The sequence below is a fragment of the Coenobita brevimanus genome, chromosome 93 (assembly GCF_032717465.1).
Source record: "Coenobita brevimanus isolate Jiangsu-jjx chromosome 93, ASM3271746v2, whole genome shotgun sequence".
NCBI lineage: Eukaryota > Metazoa > Arthropoda > Malacostraca > Decapoda > Coenobitidae > Coenobita > Coenobita brevimanus.
This window is the reverse complement of record NC_137046.1, coordinates 56,816,194-56,838,846: the sequence shown is the minus strand read 5'-3', so window position 1 is coordinate 56,838,846 and position 22,653 is coordinate 56,816,194. Positions and strand designations below refer to the sequence as shown.

The window sequence follows — 22,653 nt, the reverse complement described above, 5'->3', positions numbered from 1 at the left end:
GTAGGGTGCCGGTGTGTCATGGTGTGGGTTCCTGTGACGTCGTAAGGGTCTGTAATGTGGTGAAGAGTGCGTGTGTGTGTGTGTGTGTGTGTGTGTGTGTGTGTGTGTGTGTGTGTGTGTGTGTGTGTGTGTGTGTGTGTGTTTTACTGGTGATGTGAGTACTGGTATTCTGAATGGAACAGGGAAACAATGGATAAAAATATGATGAGTAAGAGATGGTATTGGTGAGTGACGATACTGACTGGTGGCGGTGAAGTGAGAAGAGCTTGTCGTGGACTGGTTAAGTGGTGAGACGAAGTACAGGCAATTAATGGTGAAAATGGGACATACTATGATGATGTGGACTAAAGATGATGTGAAGTGGTGGTGATGAAGATGGCAAAGATGATGGAGTGTGGTAAGACTGTAAGAAGATAACTAGATGTTGTGATTGATGATGATACAGTGTGATGTTTACGAGTGATGACAGTTGCAGTGATGGAGATGGGTAAAGATGATGCAGTGTAGTGAGGCAGAAAAGTGATGAATGATATATAGAGTGATGATGATGGTGATGGGTAGAGACGATGCAGTGCGGCGATGTGTATTGTTATTGTCTGTACCGATGATTGATGGTGAGAGGAAGTGATAATACAGGAAGAGAGTAGTGTAGCAGGATGAACGCTCTGATGAATGGTACAACAACATATAGATGATTTATGTCTGTGCTGCTGGCTGGGATGATAGATTGAATAGGTGTGTGTGTGTGTGTGTGTGTGTGTGTGTGTGTGTGTGTGTGTGTGTGTGTGTGTGTGTGTGTGTAAAAATAATGACTTTAATAAAAGTTTATTTTGATATGTGGTATCTGTGTAGGTGAAGCGGCGGCAGTGTGATGTATATGTGGTTTGTGAGTGTTGATAGCTGCATACATCAAGGAATGAATATTGTGTGAATGGCAATAGTTGTTCTTTCCTCGCGCGAACAGGGGCTTGTAGTATATGTGAATGATGTGTGAATGATTGTGCTTGTGCTTTTCTCGTGTGACTGGTGTTTGTAGTATATGTAGTGAAGGCTAGAAGGAGAAAAATATTAGCCCTTTCACTCAGAGGAGTTTCTACTAATCCAAAAAAAAAAAAAAATCACCTGGCAGTAGAAAGAGTAAAACGTAAAATAAAACTTGTACTGAAGCAGCTAATGGAGATTGTATATAATTCTCAGTTCAAGGCATATCAACCAAAACTGTGAACATTATCGTCTGCCAGTATCATGATTAGCCCTTTCAGTCCGTTTACGTACTTAATATTAATCTTTGCAATCTCCAGACGGCTTTACGTGGCTGAGGAAAGACTATTCGAACCGGAGAGTTAGATAGAGCCTTCATTAAGCACTTTAGCACTAGCAGTCCCTCCTAATGCTGAATAAAATCGTCTTTTGAAGGCCTGATTAGTGTGGTAAATACGTCATCATAGTAGAAGAGCTGAGTCATAAGTAGGTCATCACATAGAAGGATGTTGGAGGCAGTGTGAGTGTGCGTAGTGCTACTTTGTGAGCTGTGAAGGTTCTATTATGAGTCGTACGTGGTGTAGTGTGACAGGTGTGAGAATATGTGAAAACCGTAGTGTGATCTGTGCCGTATTTTGCGTTGAGTGATGGCTGCAGTTATTGTTACGAGTATGTAGTGTGATCAGTGTGCCTAGAGGTGTGATGGACGCCGGTTGCCGTTAGTAGTAGTAGTAGTAGTGTGTGTGTGTGTGTGTGTGTGTGTGTGTGTGTGTGTGTGTGTGTGTGTGTGTGTGTGTGTGTGCGTGCGTGTGTGTGTGTGTGTGTGTGTGTGTGTGTGTGTGTGTGTGTGTGTGTGTGTGTGTGTGTGTGTGTGTGTATGTGTGTGTGTGTGTGTGTGTGTGTGCATTATGGTGTAATATATGTTATCGTAGTACTGTATATTCTGTGTTATTATGTTACTATTTTAACATTTTCAATACGATGATGCCCCTTTCTTTCCATGTAGTTACTGAACAGAAAAAAAGACGCAGTTTCTGGCAGATCTTTTATAGTGAAGAGGTTATTGAAGACTAACCGTTCTAGTTCGAAGAGACTCTCTCCTAAGCTGAAGCAAATTGTCAAAAAGTAGCAAAAATAAGATTTAAAAAAAAAAAAAAGTCCTTTGGGTGAAGAGGGTTGACAGAATATATTGTGATGACCCCCGCGGCACCCACCACCAGCACAGTCTAACATCCCTCACAAAAATCTAATTACCAGCTAAAAATACAAGTAAATAAGTAAATACATAAATAAAATAAAGTTGTTCAGCACCGTCAATGCTCCACTGGTTGTAATGTAAACGTGTACAAAGATGATGGAGGGAAGGTGGGTGGTGGTAAAAGAACTGGTGATTTATGATGAAGGTGGTAAATGAAATAGAGACAGTGATGAGAAAATAAGAGAGTGATTAAAGATAAAGCAGGTAATGATGGACGGAGATGATGAGGGACCTTATACTTGTTTGTGACAGAGTGTACCTCAGTGGGGATGAAATATGGCGTCTTGAAAAGCGCAAAATGATACTGAGAGATATCGAGGTGAAAATTTGATGAAAGTGAAGAAAACAAGATGATGGTATAAAAGAAGAAGTTGGTGAAGAACGATTAAGAAGACGATGCAAGTCAAAGATGGTTTAAAGACGGCCAAAAGGAATGCTGGCGACGAAAGACGATAATAATGACGAAAACTAAAGATATCTGTTTATTTAGTATGGTACAAACCAGGTACCATATTAAATAAATCTCCTAAGCTAAAGTCGTGTGTAAGATTTCATGAATATACGTTTGCCTTGGCTCATCTTGCTATTAAACACTTCACAACAAATTAGCAAAAATCAAGATGGTAAACAATCTGAAAAAATAGATAACTGTTATGGAGACTTCTTTTTTTTCCTGTTAATTGGCTATGATCCTCCTTAAATACGACCCTATACCATCTTGCACTCACAGTCCATACATCCCTCACCTCAAGGCAATGGATGAACACGGTGATGAAGAGGAGGAGGACGATTTACAGGAATATGATGATGTAAATGATGGTGAATTGAAGGTGAAGATGGGGATGACATGTAAATAGTAAAGGGAAGATAAAGATGGTGAATGGAAGACTTAGCTGGCGGAGAATTATTAAAATAATGACGAGAGACGAAAAATGATAACTTAAACAAGAACACGGTGAAAAAAATGAAAATAGCAATAAAACCTGAATAAAAACGTTCCTAGTAACGGGTGACAGAGTGACTGAAAAGACTGAAAGAATACGTTGGGGGACCAGAGCACCCACACACCAACACATCCCTCACCTCAGACTAATGGCCCGGCAAAGCACCCAGGACATCGCCCACTGTAATAACGTGGCCTAATAACTGCGTTTAGAATATGGAGGGCGGATGATGACTGTGTTCGCCGTAATGAGCTGAGGTGCCGGTCGCTGCCTTCGTGATGTATGAAGGGCTTGGGGGACCCCTCTGTCAAAATCGGCCCTCTCTCGCACAGATCTCCACCAGGTGTCATGGATTTTACTTTGACGAGCGTCTGGCGCCTTGGGATGTGGGTCCACGCGAACATTCTACTTACTACCTCATTCTGACAGACAAACCTCACATAGCTTTAAAACAAACCTAACATCGTCTTTCAAACATCACACTCTCGCACACACCTGACAGACACACACAATTTCACAGTGCCTTGCAAACCTCACAGTACCTCACAAACCTGCCTTAAAACACACCTCACAATGATTTAAAGAATATCACACTCATACGCACACCTGACGATCATACGCAATTCTCTCACAGCCTAAAAAAAACATTGCACTCTCTCAAATACTCCTTACATTGATACACAAACTTCAGGGTGCCTCACAGACCTCACACTACCCACACAAAAAGCACTGTCTCACAAACCTCACACTTAAACAAAACTGGCATACAATAAGGAGAATATCAAGGAGTCTCATGGAAAATAAATAACTAAAACCGAGAGGTGAGAGCTGTCTGAAGCCACAAAAATGCGACCTTAAATCTTGAACCATTCCACTGAAGCTTGGCACACTTTTTCTGGGGCACCTGGCCTATTTTGAAAAGAAAAGGAGAGAGAGAGAGAGAGAGAGAGAGAGAGAGAGAGAGAGATTGGGTAGACACAGAACCATAAATCCTAAAGCTAGTCAGCACCACCTCAGCCATCCCAGACCTCCCATATTGCAGTGCTGAGAATATAGTGCCGGATACGGGTGCTGTAAATCAATAACCTCCCCCCGACTCACCTCGTATCCGGCCCTCCTCGTACCTCTCGGCGGATGTCGTAAATTGCGCAGTAATCATTCCGGCGCAACACTATCTCTCTCGGTGTAGAGAAGGAGAGGTGGGGAGAGAGGGTTAGGTGGGGAGAGAGGGTTAGGTGAGGAGAGAGGCGACACATTCAGTAACTTCTCTCTCTCTCTCTCTCTCTCTCTCTCTCTCTCTTTCTCTCTCTCTCTCTCTCTCAGATGCAATGGTAACGAAGTGACTGCCATGAGCGAACTGGTAAGACGGTGCGTTAGAGTATTAATTAATCCATTCAGCCTGACGATATATTTTTCCTTTTGCTGAAGCCAGCATTAAGGTACCTTATTCAGCTTAGCGTACCTCCTTTCAGTGAATTTGCTAATGAAGGCTAAACTTATCTCATTTTGAAAAGTCCAAAGCTGAATATAGTCGACTGGAGAGAGCAAGAATATAACTGAAAAGATGTCATCGAATAGAACTGCTTTAGTTTTATGTGTTCCTAGCCAGGTGTCCAGTCTGTAAAGCTGGTGTCTATAAATTAAATCCATCCCGCCGCCTTAACACAATCAGGCATGGTGTCACTCCCTGGTATTATATTTTAATTGACACTAAACTGTTTTCTTTTTCATTCAGCTTAATGAAATCCCTGCTCCTAAAATAACTACATCTTTTCTAGCTAATTCTAAACTCTCTCTTTTATTCAGCTTGGGGAAATACGTACTCTTCAGAGGGTCACTCAGTCCCTATGTCATTATGTAAGCGAGGCAGGCGAGATCTTGTAATTTGCCTGCGTAGAGTTTTATGAGTTTCCCACCGCACCCTTATCGATTAATTTTTTTATTGTTCCAGGCGAAGCAGGGGGGATGGTGCAATGGAAAGGAACAGTATGATGAACCACACGACTTTCTTTATATACACAGCTTTAGATTTCCATGACTCAATTACATACTAAACTTTGTAGCTTCCACCATAGAGCAGTTGGGCTGTGGTACTTTTTTCTGTGTTAAAAATACAGTTAGAGGAGGTGAAGCAGTCTCCATTTTCGTGGGTGTGACGATAACACCTTTTGTATTTTACCTCAGCTACTAGCAGGCAATTTAATTCAAGGTTAGGAGGAACTTTTTGAACTGGAAGGGTTAATTATAGCCTTCATTAACCCCCTCACACCAAGAGAATCTTCCTGAGATTCATAAAATCGTCTGGTGTTAGCGGGAATAAATCAATCAGTAACGTCACCGGTTTCAAGGGCTTAAAATTAATGACAGTTCTTTACCCATTCATTCCGGTGACGAGCTTTACTGATTTATTCTTGCTTCCTCCAGACGACTTTACTTGGCTTCTCAGAGATCTGTTGTAGTGAAGAGAATAATGGAGTGTAAACAGAATCTAATCTCTCCAGTTCCAACAGTCTCTCCGACGCTGATAATATAAACTGTGATGGCAGCAAATAATAATAATAATAATAATAATAATAATAATAATAATAATAATAATAATAAATATACTTTTCTGCAATGAACGGGTTAAGAATCGTTTCATGCCTTCAGGAACACTGTTGTTTTGACCAAAGATTTATAACTCTAATTCCAACAATAGATCAACCCTGCCAGATTAAGCGGAAAAGTTCGTAAGTCAGCGGAAACCCATTTAATTCAATGACTTTCCTATTTGTTCGCATTCTTGGCGTGATCGTTCTTCGTTTGATGTGTTTCGTTTAGTCATGGATATATATGCAGTTCTGAAGAGCACTTTATTTCCTTTAGTGTATCTCCCCTTCTCTCTCTCTCTCTCTCTCTGGCAATGTGTCAAAGCAGAGTCAGTGAACAGACCTGAGTATGGCAGAACCGACAAGTGACGCGCACCGCCTCACCTGTGTCAACTAAATTACGTCCCACCTGAGTAGCGAATTTAGGACAGGCTCTATCCACGTAAGCTATCAGGGTGGAAGGGGGATAGTAGGTGGAATGAGGGAGGAGGGATGGAAGGTAGAATAAGGGAGGGAGATGGAGGGATAGGAGGATGTGCATGAGGAGTGGAGGATGAATCCTGTATTAGGGGGATGGAGGGATGGGGGCAAAGGGATGGAGGGAAAAGAGGGTGAGAGATAAGAGAAAGATAAGAGGAAGAAGTCAAGGGAGAAGGCGAGGACAAAAAGAAGGAGGGGGAAGAGGAAAAAGGGGAGGGAGAGGGAGGAGGAGGGGGAGGGGTATGGAGGGAAGCACAAAGGAAGCAAGCAAAAACAAATCTATCGGTCCTTTTGAGGCTGTGTGATGTAGAGCAAAGTATAGCTAGGGTATCTGTTCTATGATTCAAAGACAAGATTAGGAAAGCAGGACGGTCGGTTCCCCCTATGGAGAGGAAAGACAGAGGGCGGAGGGTGGAGGGAAAAGGAGAGGGATGGATAAGTAAAAAGGAGAGGGATGGAGGAGAGAAAAGGAGGAAGATGGAGGAGGGAGCAGCGAAAAGGAGGAGGAGGGAGGAGGGAAAAGAGGAGGATGGAGAAGAGAAAAAGACGGGGAATGGAGAGACAGAAAGTGATGAAGAGGGGGGAGGGGAAGAGAGGGAAAGGGAGAGAGTAAGGAGTGGGAGGGAAGGAGGTAACAGGGGTAGGGGAAAGCTGGGTGGGAGGAGGAGGGAAAGAGAAGTGGGAGTATGCAACTTGGCCGGGACATAAATTAAACGGGCGAAAGTGAGGACCCGAAGTGGCGAGAGTTGCTGGTACTATTATAACTTGGGCAGCAGGAGTTTGCTCGCACGCCCACGGAATGTCCCAGAGCACCAATGGGGGTCGACAGGCAGCGTGCATCCCTTTAAAGCGAGGACATCCTTCTTAGTTTATTCTTGGAATCACTAAGCGTTATTTATTTCAGTCTGAAGATGTTTATTGTGCGTGAGGGGTTTGAGACGGCCCCATATAAATCTCGCCACTCTTTGGGCACCAGTAATGACAAGGTTAAAGTGCTTTTCCCTCCTCAGTCCCGAATCCTGACCCATCTGATCACGACGCAGAAACATGTATCGATCATCTCAGTGTATCTTATCTCAAAGTATCAGAAAATAGTTAGTACCGTATACTGTATATGAACAAAAGCACTAAATTTTTATATAGCACACATTATGTCGGCGATTTTGCATGTACCCCTTCACGCCAGCCCTGAGGGAACAGCCGTATGATGACTCGGCTGAAAAAGACTTGGCCGAAAATCGATTATCCTCAGCATCAGAAAACTGTGAAATGAAAGGCAAAGGTAGCTGACTTTATGCATATAAGAGTGACGCTTTAACATTTCAGAGAATGAACTTTACTCGGGTGCTTTAATCTGGTGTATTGCAGACGATTTAGATTTAACCTGAGGGAAAACTGTCCTTTGAAAGGCTATGGGTACTGTTTCTACTTTAACTTGGCCTAAAACTGCTATCTCTCCATGTTGAATCTCAGCTGCGACAACAAATTGACGTTAGGATTTGATGCTGGTCACAGTGAAGTGCCATGAAAACGAAGAGCCGTTATTTTATTGTGCCACAGAGCCACAGGAAATAAGCTGTAAAATGACGAAAATCTGTGCCAAGTTAAGGACAAGCTTATAGTAAGCTGTCTCTATGTCCCTTCTTCTACTTAGCCTGATAAGGGTCGTATTCTCGTTGGTTAAGGAGGCTCCCTAGCGTCTTTTTCCTATCACCTTATCTTTATATACGGCACAATTGATATTTATGTAAAGAATGTTTGTATTATAGATATTGATATAGCATACAAAAAGAGGTAAAGGTGCAGAATGGAAAATAAATCGCTACGGAAGAGGTGTTAGAATTTTCCTCAGTTAATTGACGAGAATAGCCTACAGTCCAGGACTTAGCGGGACATAGAGTTTCCTAATGTATCAGGAACGGACTCACGAGTAACCGAATCCATACGTGTACCCCATTCACGTCACCCTTGAGAGAGGGCAGCAGTGTATCCTGACTTAGTAAAGAAGGGCATATCCGAATATTCAGTATCTTCAAGTATCATAGACATACAGTGCCGTATTCTTGATGGCAAAAAAGGCATCGTAGCAAATCTTCCTCTGAGATTTATTTTGCATATTGCACAATTTTATCTACTTGTACGTCACTGAGGGAAATGTCCATGATACTATATATATATATATATATATATATATATATATATATATAAAGGAACATACTAAATCGCTGAGGGAAAAGTGCTACGCAGTCTCCCATGCTACCGGGAATCAACCTTCAGAAGAAAAGATAACTCAGTCCTTATATTTCCGCCTCGTCAGATGTGCAGTACAGACAAGACATAATTCTTATACTCTGATAATATATCTAATGAAATTTATTACAATACACAAATGGAAAAACCATGAATCCGTCGAATTGCAAATGAAATGAAACAGGCTCCATACTGTATACAGTATATTGCTATAATCCTGAAGTGAGATTAAGACTGCAGCTGTGTGTGTGTGTGTGTGTGTGTGTGTGTGTGTGTGTGTGTGTGTGTGTGTGTGTGTGTGTGTGTGATGGAGATGAGAAACTCGAAGGTCAGGATGAGGTGTGTATTGAAGTGTGTATCATTCCTCTGAGCAGTCTGTTGATGGTCTCTCCATTTTTGCTTTCCGTTCTATATTTCTGAGTGCTCTCAGTCCCACTGAAATGGTGATGATGATGATGACTGACAACAGTGGATAATGGAAATTCTGCATCGAATAAAAAAAAAAAAAAAAAAAAGATTTAAAATGACAATACAAAATTCTAGATTATCACCTCTATTCATCACTCACTCTCTCTCTCTCTCTCTCTCTCTCTCACACACACACACACACACACACACACACACACACACACACACACACACAACCTTATTTTCTCTCTTCTGTCCTATGTATAACAAACTTTAATAATTACGGTTCACTGCATCAACCTTAGGACCGCAGTAACTGATTCTGACATGGCCACCAATTACCCTGTCCACGAGAAAAATAATGACTGAAAAAATAACAACAAAAAGCAGCAAAAAACAAGAGCGGAAGCTGTAGAAATTATTGTATAGAGCGGGAAGGGCTGTGGGCGGGTGGGTGTGGTGGGTGCGGGTGAAGGCGTGATATATGTGTTTGGCCAGCGTTAATATTGCACTGGGACTGATAAATGACTCCGGAACAGCGGGACGTCTTGCATCTGGATCTCCTCAACAGTGATTTGGACAATGTTAAGGATTCATTCGTAAAGCTGAGCCCTGATTCCCCCACCATACCCACACCCGACCCCCTTTACGGTATATTCAGTACGTTTAGCCAGGGTCAATATTGCACTGGGACTCATAAATGACCGTGGTGCAGCGGCCCATGTCTTGCACGGTATCGGCTGAACTGTGATTTGGCCACTGTTAAGGAACCATTTGTAAAATGAGTCGTCATTCCTCGTCTTACTCATATTTACTTCTATCGCTAAGAGGATTTTTTTTTTTTTTTTTTTTTTTTTAAGGCAATATCCAACCTTTCCAGTTAGAACAGCCTACCCATAGTTGAAATAAAATCGTCGAAATAGCAAATGACTACATAAAAATGCATCACCAGACTAAAGAGGTTTAGGAAGTATTAGTAAGTTCAGCGTCACTCCCTCGCCACATCGATACTTGAGGGTGACGGGGACGGAAGAGGAATATTAAAAAGTTAGAATGATTGGGGCTGAAAAATGTCCTCAGCGAATTGCTCTGTAACTGTCACTACGAAAATGACCGTCATCGTGAAACGCTTGATAACAGATTAAACCCCATATCAAAACGGGGACAGCCTATAAACTCTGCATTACAAACTGTGCAAGTTGGAGTGAGATATATAGGCTGTTTAATGAATGGTATTGTAACAAGAAAGGTATTCTGCATATAATGATATTCCTCATTATAGATAATCAGTATACATACATATCCACAGAAAATTCATATGAATATAAAAACTATGTATATATATGCACACACACTATCTATTTATATGTATATATGGATGGGTGTGCAGTACGTATTTACCTATAAACAGTAGAGAGAGAGAGAGAGAGAGAGAGAGAGACACAATATATGAGCATTACTTTACAGGTTATATCTACTCACTCATAAATGAGGTAGGTTGATAATAACCCTTTGTCGGGCATGGTTTCTCTCAGCTGAAAAAAATCGTCTGATGTTTGCCAGAATAGCCTATAACAGGTAAAAGATGGTCTACCCTATAAGAGGTTAAGTAACTGACTCCAACATAATTGCTAGGTATTGGTATGTTCGTCACCAGCTGGTCTTTTAAAGGTGTAAGAGCTCCATTTCGACCAGTGCCATTACCGGTGTGTGTGTGTGTGTGTGTGTGTGTGTGTGTGTGTGTGTGTGTGTGTGTGTGTGTGTGTGTGTGTGTGAGGGGAGGAGGGTAAAGAGGTGCTTCGTGGCCAGCAGACCTGAACGAGAGGGAGCTGAGGGGGACTCCTTGCTCTTCTGCCACTACGACACTAAATCAGGAGTCTTTTCCTCTTCACTCGCCCCTCCCTTCCTCCTTCCCCTTCCCCGCTCCGGATGTCCTGAATTATATCCCTCCCCATGAATCCTATGGGTATCTATATAAACTGCTTGTGCCAGTGATATATAGGCTTCCTTAACTTTGTTCTATGGTAATATGGTAAACCTTTGTAGTGAAATTAGCCCCTCTATAATAATTATCTGCTGTATCACACAAGTTTAACCCCTCAGTGCAAAGACGTCTTTTTTCCCTTTTAATAGCTCTCCCAACAGACATTTTTATTCAATGATGTTATGAAACACTGGTACTGGAGAGTTGATTAAAACATTATATAAAATTTCTCCGGGTCCAAAAGTCTCCCAAAAGCTGAACAAGGTTGTCCAGAAATATCAAGTATACGCTAAAAAAGACATCACCGAATTCAAGGTGTTAATTCATGTCCTTCATCACGTCTAGCACGGCCTCTCCACCCGGGGGGCCATGATGAGCGTGCGAACAAGTGGTTGTAAATGAGATGTGAGGAGCAGGAAGGCATGATGTGATGTGTGATGGGTATTTATCCTCTCCCTCACTGCCGGAGAGCCACAACACTCCTGCCCTCCTCCCTCCTCTTTTGGCCGTCCCGGAGACCGCTATTTACAGCACAGCAAGTAGCCAGCAAACTTCCTGCGAAAGGTGCCTCTACGGGAGGCGTCGCGATGATGTTAGGTTTCACTTAACTCAAATTGGCTTGGTACTGAAGGGCCGCACCTTCCTACAGGGCCTCCGTCATCCCCCATGTGTTGGTATCAGCAATTAACGCCCTCTCCTGGTGTTAGTCATCCCAAGTGCTTGTTCAAATATGCATAATGAAAGACTGGTGGACGGATCCAACAAGTGACTACCATTATTTAATACGTACTGCCGTCATAGAAGCAAGCTAACCCCTTATTTTCACGTCCAAACCGCGGTCCAGGCATTTCTGCAGTTGTAAAGAAGCTTAGTGTACGAGGTGTCCGGTAGATGGCAGTGGTTTGGGCGGGTGGGCGTGGTGGGCGGGGCTGGTGATTCAAGGGGCGGCGCAGCCGTCACTTGGAACCCTTCGGCTGCCACGATTGGCACCTGCCACCCTGAAAGCCCGACTAGCGAGGCATACCGCGCACCAGGGCGGAGCTTACCACCCCACGCCCCGCCCCACCAGCCCGCTCAGCTGCTGAGTGATAACTTGTACGAGATCAGTGTAAGTTGAGTACTTGGTCTGTCGTGAGGCAGTTGTTTGGCCCTAAGTATGGTGATTGTTTGGTCTACCTGGTAATCAGACCTGTAACCACTGTAATCACGGCGCAGTGGACTATCATTAGAGTGACCTCTCCAGTCATATTGTGACCCCTTGTGACCTAATCTTGCGATTGGTGATTTGCTTGACCATCCTGCATCAATGATGCTCACCGATCTAAATATTTCCAATCGGACGGACATTTACGCGACGGAGAAAGGAGGCCTTGTAAGTATATCAGTGTATGTGTTTGGTGGTGTCCCCTGTCCGCGGGTGAGCGCGCACCCTGGTCCCTTGGCCCAGTCCTGTGATTCCTGGCGTGCCGGGACCCACAGCAACATTGCCGCGGGTTACCCTCTCACCAGCCACCACAAGCGGAGAGCTTGCTGCCGCCCAAATTACTACCTTGGCTCCCAGATTGCAATTATAGTTACGGTGGGGATATCATATCGGCGGTGAGGGTCGAGGCTTAGTCTAGCGGCGGCTGGGCGAGTGTACGAGGTGTTTTGTTGGCAGCAGGTCCATCACAGTGACACTACCAGCTGCATTAGGGCAGCGGACCGCGTACACCCCCTGGCGCACCAGCTGAGACCTAGACACTAACCACCTGGCCATCAGAGGCGTGAGTGGTGGTAGAGTGCCGCGCGTAGTGTCGGCAGTGGTGTACTGAACACGTTGCCGGCGGCGGGCTGGCTGGGTTGCGAGGGTGGCAGCGACGCGTCAGGATGGTGGCGAGCAGTTGCTGCGTGTGCAGGCTGCAGGTCCCGGCGGCGGTGGCGGCAGTGGCCCTCCTCAGTGTCACAGTCGCCTTGTGGTGGTGATCGCTGGCGTGGTAGTGGTGGTGATGAGGCTCTGGCTAGCGGGGTGCCGGGCCTGCGCCAACAGACGGTGACCCTGTGTTGGCTCCTAGCTGCAGGACTATTCAGTCTTTAACTTCTTTTTCAACACTTAGACTGTGCCTTGCAACATTTTTTATTAAGTTTGGCTATTCACTTGCGAAAGTTTATTGGTGTTATTTTGCCAAATTAGAATACTTGAAGGATGTGTTTTTTAGTGCAGTGAACAAGGTGGCGCTGTGTGATAGTGCAAATTATCGTTGTGATTCTGAAGTCTGCCTTTGGTCAAGGTGTGCCCAGATGTGTGGTGGTTTTAAAGGAGGAACACCAACGCTGACATAACTTGTGTGACGGCGGCTCCCTGAGGGACAATTATACACCCCAGACACTTAGTTTGTGCCTCGTCCTGGCCAAGATGGACCGCAAGTCCCTGGTAGGTTCATCGCCATTGGCCTTGTACAACTTTGGGCTTCCTGGCATATTTTGTCAATCTGTTTGTTTATGGCTACCGTGCTTTTTAGGCGATATTTATGGCTTTCAGTGATGTACCATGGGAGCTTCAATCACTTTGGGAATTTTTGGCAAACTTTGTCTCATATTTTTTCCAACTACAACACAACATAACTCGGGGCACAGTGTTGCAAGTTGTGAGTGATGTTGATGGCTGTGGACCAGGACACTTACCCCAGTCGATACCAACGATGTCGACAAACACTCGTGAGACTAACCGAATGATTTCAAACGCTTGACATCAGTCACGGGACGTTTTTAGTGATGTCAAGAGATGAATTTTGATGGACTTCGGTAACTCACATGGATTTTGCAAGTCACTGTATAGGCTATGCTTTATGCTGACACTATTTTTTTTAATGTTAATGTTACCTCAATTTGTCACTTACGATTACCTGCAATTATTCTCATTCACCGTCAGTAGGAAATATTACTGTTAAGGACTATTTTTTAACATTACCTGTTATCATGTGCTAATAATATTTGTCATCAGAAGCAAAAAATGACATTCAGGTATTAACATCCGATGAATATTAGGCATTTTCTGACAGACTGACAAGATCGTTTCCTAGTGTCATTTGCGGTTCTTCACATTCTCACCAACAGGAAAAATTACTATCAAGGATTATTTGTATCTCTTTTAACAGATTTTCAAGGTGATGTCCCTGTTATCACGGGTGGATGCTGTCATAGCCTATGTGAAAAGTGACTCAAGGAATAATATTTTTTATAGATGTTCAGGGAGAAATATCATAACAGGCGAATATCCCAGTTAATCCAAAAGCAAGTGATTGTCATGGAATATTATTTTTATCGATACTCGAGGAAAGTTGCCCATCAGCGCTTGAATATTCTCACAGCCTCAGTGGAAAGAGAAATTACTATCAGGGGAAAATCAAGTTTGTTTCCGATGAATTTTGAAGATTTGATACACCAAGGTGAAATGATGAATATTCCCCCGTACCGCCAGTTGTAAAAAACGACTGTCATAGGAATATTATTTTTTCCCAATGAATACTGAATGAGAGGGTAGGGATCGGAATGGGAAATACGCTCACATATCATCGACTGTCATAGGGAAATTTATTTCTTACAGTGAATACATTTTTAATGGTAAGGGATTTATAATATCCTCACTGATCGCTCATTAAACACGGCAACTGTGAAAAGAATATCAAGTTTGCACAGGGACTACTGATGATTAAGCGATAGATCAGGGTGGCATACAGAATATTTTCCCATACCACCTACTGAAATAACGATGCTCAAAGTGATTTTTTTTTTTTAATTACCGAATGTAAAAAAAAAAATATTTTAAAATTAATATCAGTTTATTTTCCGTGAGTACTGAAGGAGAGGGATCTAAGATTCTCGCATACAGACAATAAAAAACGAAAAGAAAAAAAAACTCAGGATTATAATTTTCATCAGAGTGAATAAAGTAGGCGAGGTGACAGATCAGCGTGGGATGTAGGGTAGAATAATGTCACAAAGCAATAATAAATAAATAAGTAAAATAAATAACGACTCACGGGAATGTCGTTTTTTTTTTCTTCTTCTTGTGAATACTGAAAGCGAGGTGAGAGATCAAGGCAGCCAATGACGTGCTTACCCGGACGCCAGGTTACGTGAGGGTCGAGGAAGATCCGCTCACTGGCTGGCCATATTGGTGATAAAAGTGGACAGTAGACGGAACAAATAGCACTTTTCCTCGCACCTCTCTCTCTCTCTCTCTCTCTCTCTCTCTCTGATCTCATTCTTTTTTTTATCTTTCTTTTCTTGTCTATTCTTGCTTGGCCTTTTCCTCTTATTCTCTTATTTCCTGTATCTCACGGCCTCTCCTCTCACCTTTTCTCATTTTCTTTCTTTCTCTCTCTCTCTCTCTCTCTCTCTCTCTCTCTCTCTCTCTCTCTCTCTCTCACCTCATCTCTCCTCCCTCACCTTCTCTCCTCCTCTTACTTCCCTCTTCCTCTCTTATTTCCTTGCTATCTCTCTCACATATCCCTCTCATCTTCTCCCTCCTGCTTTCACTTCCACTCTTTTCCTTTCGCCTTCTTTCACCTCCTCTCTTCTCTCACCACTTCTCTTCCCCTACGGTCCGAGGCACTACATTCTCTGCATCTTCTCTAACCATTTCAACCTCGTCCTTGACCCTAAAATAATCATCGTAACACCTCGTCTCACCTGTGCGCAAAGTCCAACATTTCCCATAGATTTTAACACCACTTTCATCTAATCAAAGTTACCGCCCATCCCTTATCTCCTGCCTTCCTTTATCCAAGCGTTTACTTCTGTCTTTTCCTTTACTATTTTTGTCTTTATTGTTGAATCTGGTAACATTCTTTTCACCTCCTATTCATTTTCTCTGATGGACCTGGTATAATTTTCCTTCCGCTTTCCAATTTAAATATTTTTCTGTTCAGTCTCTGATTTTTCCTGATGCCCTGCACTATTTTCGTCTTTATCACTGGCTCTCATTAAATTCGCCGCTTATCTCCTATCTCATTTTCCTTCTTGGACCTGATACAGTATTCCTTTCACCTGCCATCTTAAGTGTTCATCTGTCCAGACTCTAATTTATGCTATAGCTCTTCTTGTGCCATCACCGCTGTTGATAAAAATTTCCTCTTATCCATCACCTGAAGTTCAAACTCTGATTATCCATTGCTCTTCTTGTATCACCGGCGTCTTTTCTTTTTCAGTATTAAGCTCTTATGCGATGCGAGATTATGAAATATCCTGCTACAACTTCCGAATGTGCTACTCAAGAGAAAAGGAGGTGTGAATTCTTTTACTGTGATGTATGTGATCCGCGAGTCTACCGATACCGGTACTGTGACACATCAAACTGTTCCTGATATATATACGTGTTTTGGTAATTCAAGTAATCGCGTCACTGTGCACGACTGATGCAAGCAAGGTACTTAGATTTCCATAACAGTATATACCGGCACACATTTTTTACAATTAATATTTTTGTATAATATGACCATTGATTTTAAACATAAGGATATAGTAATACTTCAGCATGTCTCACACTTCTAGTCACTGCAGTTTTAAGGAAATTCGCGAACGGTAATAGCTTTAATGAAAATAACTCCTATCAGTGCAATATCCTCGTATTGCGTGAGGATAACTTTGCCGCAAATTTCTGTATCATATTATTATCATGCTGGCGAGTTCTGCCACAGCGAACCACGTTACCGATCGACTACTCGAAAATCGGTGCGTTTACGAAATTTCCCACCTTCGTATAATACCCCGAATTTCTGTTAAACCGGCCAAAGTTACCCACAAATTACATAAAATGGGCCTATTGGGCAAAATCTCGTATTGGTGAATTTTTCCCAAGTAGCGACTGTTATCCAACCACATATGAAAAATTAGTTTCTTCTGGAGTTTTTTTTATTTTTTTATTATTATTATTATTTTTTAGTAGCTACACATTATCAGTAATCTCTACAGGTACCTCATATCGCAGCGTTAACGAAGATTACATAAATATTTGCCTCTTGACAACGTCCATTTTTACTTAACTATCTACCAATTTAACACAGCAAGCAAACGTAACCAATGATTGCACAAAATCATACCGACATAGTAACTCAAAGCTCTTTTACAACGAGCACAGTTAACCGTTAAAAAAATAAATAAAAATAAGTTTTTGGTAGTTTTACTTTATCGGCCAGTTCTGCCACAGCGTGCCACTCAAACTATGCCTACAGATTAATAATGATCACTCACTCCACCCACAGCAAGTGACACCAATCGCAGACCGACGGAGCGCTTGGTTGCATAGGTTTGCCACACCGAGTGACTCTAACCGTAATAATAAATAGTTTGTTGCATAGATCTGCCACAGAACGAGACAGCCATAGATGAAATGATCACTTTGTCGTATAGTTCTGCCATTGCAAGCGATATTAACCCTATATTAATTGACTGTATATATATCACACCTGAGTTTTGCCTGGGAATGCAACAGTAACCCTGGAGTGAAATAAAAAGCTTGTTGCATAGTATCTTAATTTACCGGCGAGTTTTGACACAGTCATGAAGTATTAACTTAGACTAAAAAAATAAAAAAAAAAGTATCGCGCAGTTTCTCATCATATCTTACGTTGCAGTGTCAGTGATGAGCGAACACCTATTATTTTTTTTTTCCACACCGATTGCGTTTTTATAAGTTTGATGTTATTTGAAACTTGCTACATCCAAACTATTTGTTGTAACACTGGAGAGACTATGGAGGGGTTAAAGATAGCCTTAATAAAAACGCATCACTACTGAGGCGGACCTTCCAAGCTGAGTAAAATCGTCTGGAGGCAGCAAGTAAAAAGTAAGAAATATGGCTTAGTAAAGAGCTTCAGGTGCGGGCGGCGATCCTGGCAACACCTGGAGAGCGCGGCGACGGCAAGGGTGCGACGCGGGGACACCTGGGTTTTGAGTTACAAAACTTATGATGAATTTCCCATCGCAACTACTATTTTTTTTTTTTTTTTTCGAGAGGGCCAACGATGCGACCGGAAGAGTACACTCTACTCTTTGCCTCAGCTTTGTTTTTGCGGGAGAGACAGAAAGTAGAATCTTGCGGAATCTTACCGTGTTTCTAGTTCATGCTGCAGTAGTTTATCTGTGATATTAGAGGAAACTGAAGATAAATTCCTTGACGTAAATAAAATTTGCTCTTGCAGGAGAGTCAAGGAATGAAGAACCGTGCTAAATCTTTTCATGCCTCTTGTCCTTGCTGTAAAAATATATCTTAGTTACGAGATTAAAATTATCGTAAGTTAATTTGTGAATCAGCCTTGACCGCAACTCTCCACATCGCTTGCCTGTCCGATCTTAACCTGTCTTCCAATACTGCATCCGTAAGTCTGTCCGTCAGTACCGCCATTTGCGCACTACATGTTCAAGACGGCTTTGCATTTACATAGCCCAGTATCTCCTGCACTGAAGAAGTCCCTCTGTTCTCAGAAAATGAAAGTGGACAGTTGGCGTTTTTTCCCTCCCACACCCGCATGTGAGATGTTGCTAGGATGCATAGGCTATGGCTGAAGGCGAGGACTGAGATACACACACAGCCTCAGATGCTACTCACGTTAAACATGCTGAAGTCGGACGGACGGAAAATTGTAGCCAATTACATGTCAGTCAGCTTGCGCGGTGCTGTGAGTTGGCCGCTGCTGATCCTTATTACCCTCAGTTAAGTCGACCAAATTACCCCCGCGACTCCCGCCACTCCACTCTTACGACTCAGTTAAGCCGCTGAGAAAATTTGTCTGATGAGGAACCCGGTGCTCGGTAAACACGGCGCTGTGAGGTGGTGGTGGTAGTTCTGGTGGTTCTATGGCACAGCACGGCGGCGGAACCTCACCGACACCTACCTCGCCGGCCTTCCTCTGTGCACGGTCATCATGCCGCAGAGAGAGAGAAAGAGAGTGTGAGCGAGCGCCTCAAGGCCGGGGACATCTCACCTTTGTCACTTTCCCGGTGGGAGTTCTTTCGGTGCGCGCTAACACTTGTAGTTTTGCTGAAAAAGCGAAATGGATGTGAAGAGCGATTAATAATAGATCACCAAGTGGAGAATGAATATGAAGGAATTGACCGGATAGCTTGACATTATATCCTGTAATAAGGATCTTCAATTCAATAGTACTGAATTTTTAGCTGAGAAGAGGTAAAACATATTATGTAAAAAATAATACACTATGTGATAATGCAAAGCATGTGCCATCGTGGGTACTTGACCTTACAAAAGTAACTGGATACAACTCTTAAGCTTATATGTAAACTGACTGTCAAGTAAAAAGGGTTCAAAGTCTTGACACATAAAGGTCATGCTTTCGAAGTCTTGGGTTGACGTAACGGAGACACAGAGAAACCAGACTAACTCCTTCCTTAATATTACATGATGAAACACCGGACACGCGGCAACTAAAATGTCTCTCGGTGAAGCAGCTCTCAGCTGTAATTACGTGAACTTCACCTCTACGCTAATTTTACGTTATAAAACTGACTTCTGAAAGACTGTGCGTTGCCTGAAACTTACCACACAAACGATAATGTGAGACAGAGTAAAGGCGACACAGACAAACTGCTACGTGGTGTCCGCTACTGCTCACCCGGTCAAAGTGTTACACAAAAATTCAATCTGATTTTTTTTTTCTTCTCTTCCGTACGTGAAGCTTTTTCCACAAATAATTATGTGAAACTGAGTAAAGACGACACAAAAACAGCTACTTGGTCATCAGGTCCCGCTCACCTAGACACAAAAAGTTTCACAAAAATCATTTTTTTTTTCTATGTTACCTGAAGCTTTTCCGACAAATAATTATATGGAACATAGGACAGATGACACTCAAAAACGGCAACTTGGTCTCCAGTATTGCTCACCCAAACACAAAAGTTATCCAAAAATCATTCCTTCCCCCCATTCACACTTTTTTTCCTCCGGCTTACTTCATGCTTTTCTGACAATTAATTATACGAAACAGAGCAAAGACGACACACAAAAACACCAACTTGGTCTTCAGGCACCGCCCACCAAGACCCAAAAGGGTCCACTAAAATTCGTTCCTTGTTTCTGACGTGCCTGAGCCGCAACGAGGCCTCAGCTCCCATGGCGGCTGGCGGGAGGAGTGATGTCTTGCATTATTAGCCAGGTGCTCACTCCGACGGTGATCGACGGGTCGTGTGCCGAGAAAACAAAACATAATTCTAAAAAGTCGATAGTGATCTTTCTCCGCTGGGTGCTTTCCATCAGGACAAAATTGTGTTTAGCGAGTTTCTTCAGAATTGTTGTATCAATGCTTCTTTATTTTTCTTTCGGCCAATTTTTGGATCACTCAATATACAAGTGCAGGTTTTGTTACACAAGACTGGATTTATAGGTGTAGTGGCCTTGGGAAAACAATCACTGAAGTGCCCAGTATCTTTTATTTTAATTATTGCATCAAAACAATAAATGTAATTAAATGGCATTATTCCTGTTTAACCGAAGTGGTGGAGGCCCTGGATCATCCGTATATCCGGTCCTGCTGTCATACTACAGTATACTATCATGTCGACGGCAGTACTGACTAAAACTGGTTAATAAAATTTTCGCGGCATGAAATTATTAAAATAAAAGACAGTGAAAGCATTTTTTTTTCTTCGCTGAGCACCTGCAACTTTCTGTGAACGTAAAAGCATATCAGTCTTTAAGGTTTCCCAAGCCAGGACTAGTTTGTTCAGTGGATTGGCCTAGATAGGTCACAGAAGGGACCCCGATCACAGTCACTTCAAGAATGCAGTCACACTCACTCCACTTTTACCGTCAATCTCGGCCGCCAGTCACTCATGTGGATGGTACTGTTATGACCGCCCGGCACGGATATCATTCCTTCTGTATTTCCCTTGGTGCCTGGTGGTCTAGTGGTTAGGACGCCCCAGTCGGAGTTACACCCCTGCATAGGTTCGATTTCCAAGAAGTGACTGGAGGTTTATCGAACATGTCATGCCATCAAGGGAAGCAGGCTGGTTATATACCCTTTACTACACTGGACTCTCACAGCTTACACTCAGGACGCTATAACTTGAAGAAGGTCAGATGAGATGAACTGTTACAGCTTCATTTCCATGAGTCCATCTTCCCTAACTGCCTGCTAGCCTATTTAACTCACGCCTCTTGGACCTAAGCGTCATTAGCTTGAAGTCACCCAGGCGCATAACAGACGATTGCGAAAGTCGAAGATTTAAAAAAAAAAAAAAAAAACTAGAGCACCATGATTTGCAGCCTTCAGACACATGCAGTTGCTCGATGTTGAGAACGTTCTGTAATGAGACAAAAATCGCTGTTTAAGGAATAATCGAAACTGTACTTACCTCACACTTTACGAGAAAATCAGATGTGTTTCAGAAAGAATGAGCATAATGGCGAAGAAATTAGTGTCAGTAAGTTTCATATTTCAGGTGAGATAGGAGTCTTTGTAGCACCTCTTCCTTAGGGATTTATTTATTTATTTGTTTATTTATTTAACAGAATAAGAATGAGCCTTCTAACCTAGGAGGGATAAGAACTTCTGAGCGACACAAAACAGTATTCTCGTTCATTAGGGAAACTCCCAAACACCTCTCCCTAAGCTATTTATTTTTCTTGTTACACCTTACTGTCCCATTCTGCGTTATATGAATCCTCCAGACACCGCCATACACAAACTAAATAATGCACAAAAGGATAATGATCAGACATATCCTAAAAAATAAGTCCCAGTGGAATAGGCGCTACGGAGCCACCTTACCTGACAAGTACACGGACCACGGACTCGAGAAGTTTAGTATTTCAGAGTTGTTCTTGCCGACATGAAGGACGTAGTTGCCATTTTAGTCATCACAACGCCTCTGCCCTTTTCAAAGACTTTACAGGCGAGATGTACAGTGTGAATATTTTCCAGAACTTTATACTTTTTGTTGTCATTCTGTTCATTTTGGCAGTTTAAAAGTGTGTTAGGCTTGGCATCGAGAATGGGAAAGTCTGTGTGTGTGTGTGTGTGTGTGTGTGTGTGTGTGTGTGTGTGTGTGTGTGTGTGTGTGTGTCTGTCTGTCTGTTTGCCTGTCTGTCTGTCTGTGTCCGTCTGTCTGTCTGTGTCTGCCTGTCTGTCAGTGGGGGAGAGGGAGGGAGGTTGATTGAGTAGTTAGTAAGTGCTGGTATTTGTTGTGTGTGTGTGTGTGTGTGTGTGTGTGTGTGTGTGTGTGTGTGTGTGTGTGTGTGTGTGTGTGTGTGTGTGTGTGTGTGTGTGTGTGTCTGTCTGTCTGTTTGCCTGTCTGTCTGTCTGTGTCCGTCTGTCTGTCTGTGTCTGCCTGTCTGTCAGTGGGGGAGAGGGAGGGAGGTTGATTGAGTAGTTAGTAAGTGCTGGTATTTGTGTGTGTGTGTGTGTGTGTGTGTGTGTGTGTGTGTGTGTGTGTGTGTGTGTGTGTGTGTGTGTGTGTGTGTGTGTGTGTGTGTGTGTGTGTGTGTCGAAGCTGAATAAAGTCGTCAAGTAGTAGCAAGGATTTTAACGAAAAAAAGGAGTGGGGAAATCATCGATGGTAAATGCTCAATCATAATTCTTGAAAACAGTAACTTCTGCGCTGACATACATAACACTACACAGTCTCAGCCCCAGGACGTATTTTACTTTATATTATTTCTACCGGGAGATAATTTTACTTTGGCTAATAAGGACCTGTACTATTGAAGGGGCTATGAAAGGCGATATCTCTCTGTAAATAAAGTCGCCAGGAGCCAGC

The 22,653-nt window shown here is 42.8% G+C and overlaps 1 protein-coding gene across 4 annotated transcripts in view; it reads left to right on the top strand.

Moving 5' to 3' along the window:
* Nucleotides 1–12,041: 12,041 nt before the first annotated feature.
* The window catches only part of Sp1 (transcription factor Sp8), a 156,298-nt gene continuing 145,686 nt past the window's right edge, over nt 12,042–22,653 (top strand). For 2 of the 4 annotated variants that reach the window (XM_080282487.1, XM_080282484.1), the window contains exon 1: nt 12,042–12,265. In XM_080282487.1, the coding sequence (XP_080138613.1) occupies nt 12,200–12,265 (66 nt within the window). In that variant the 5' untranslated portion in view covers nt 12,042–12,199. Of the gene's footprint in view, nt 12,266–12,767; nt 13,307–22,653 lie in introns of those variants that run through there. The other 2 variants (XM_080282486.1, XM_080282485.1) reach the window with 1 other exon arrangement.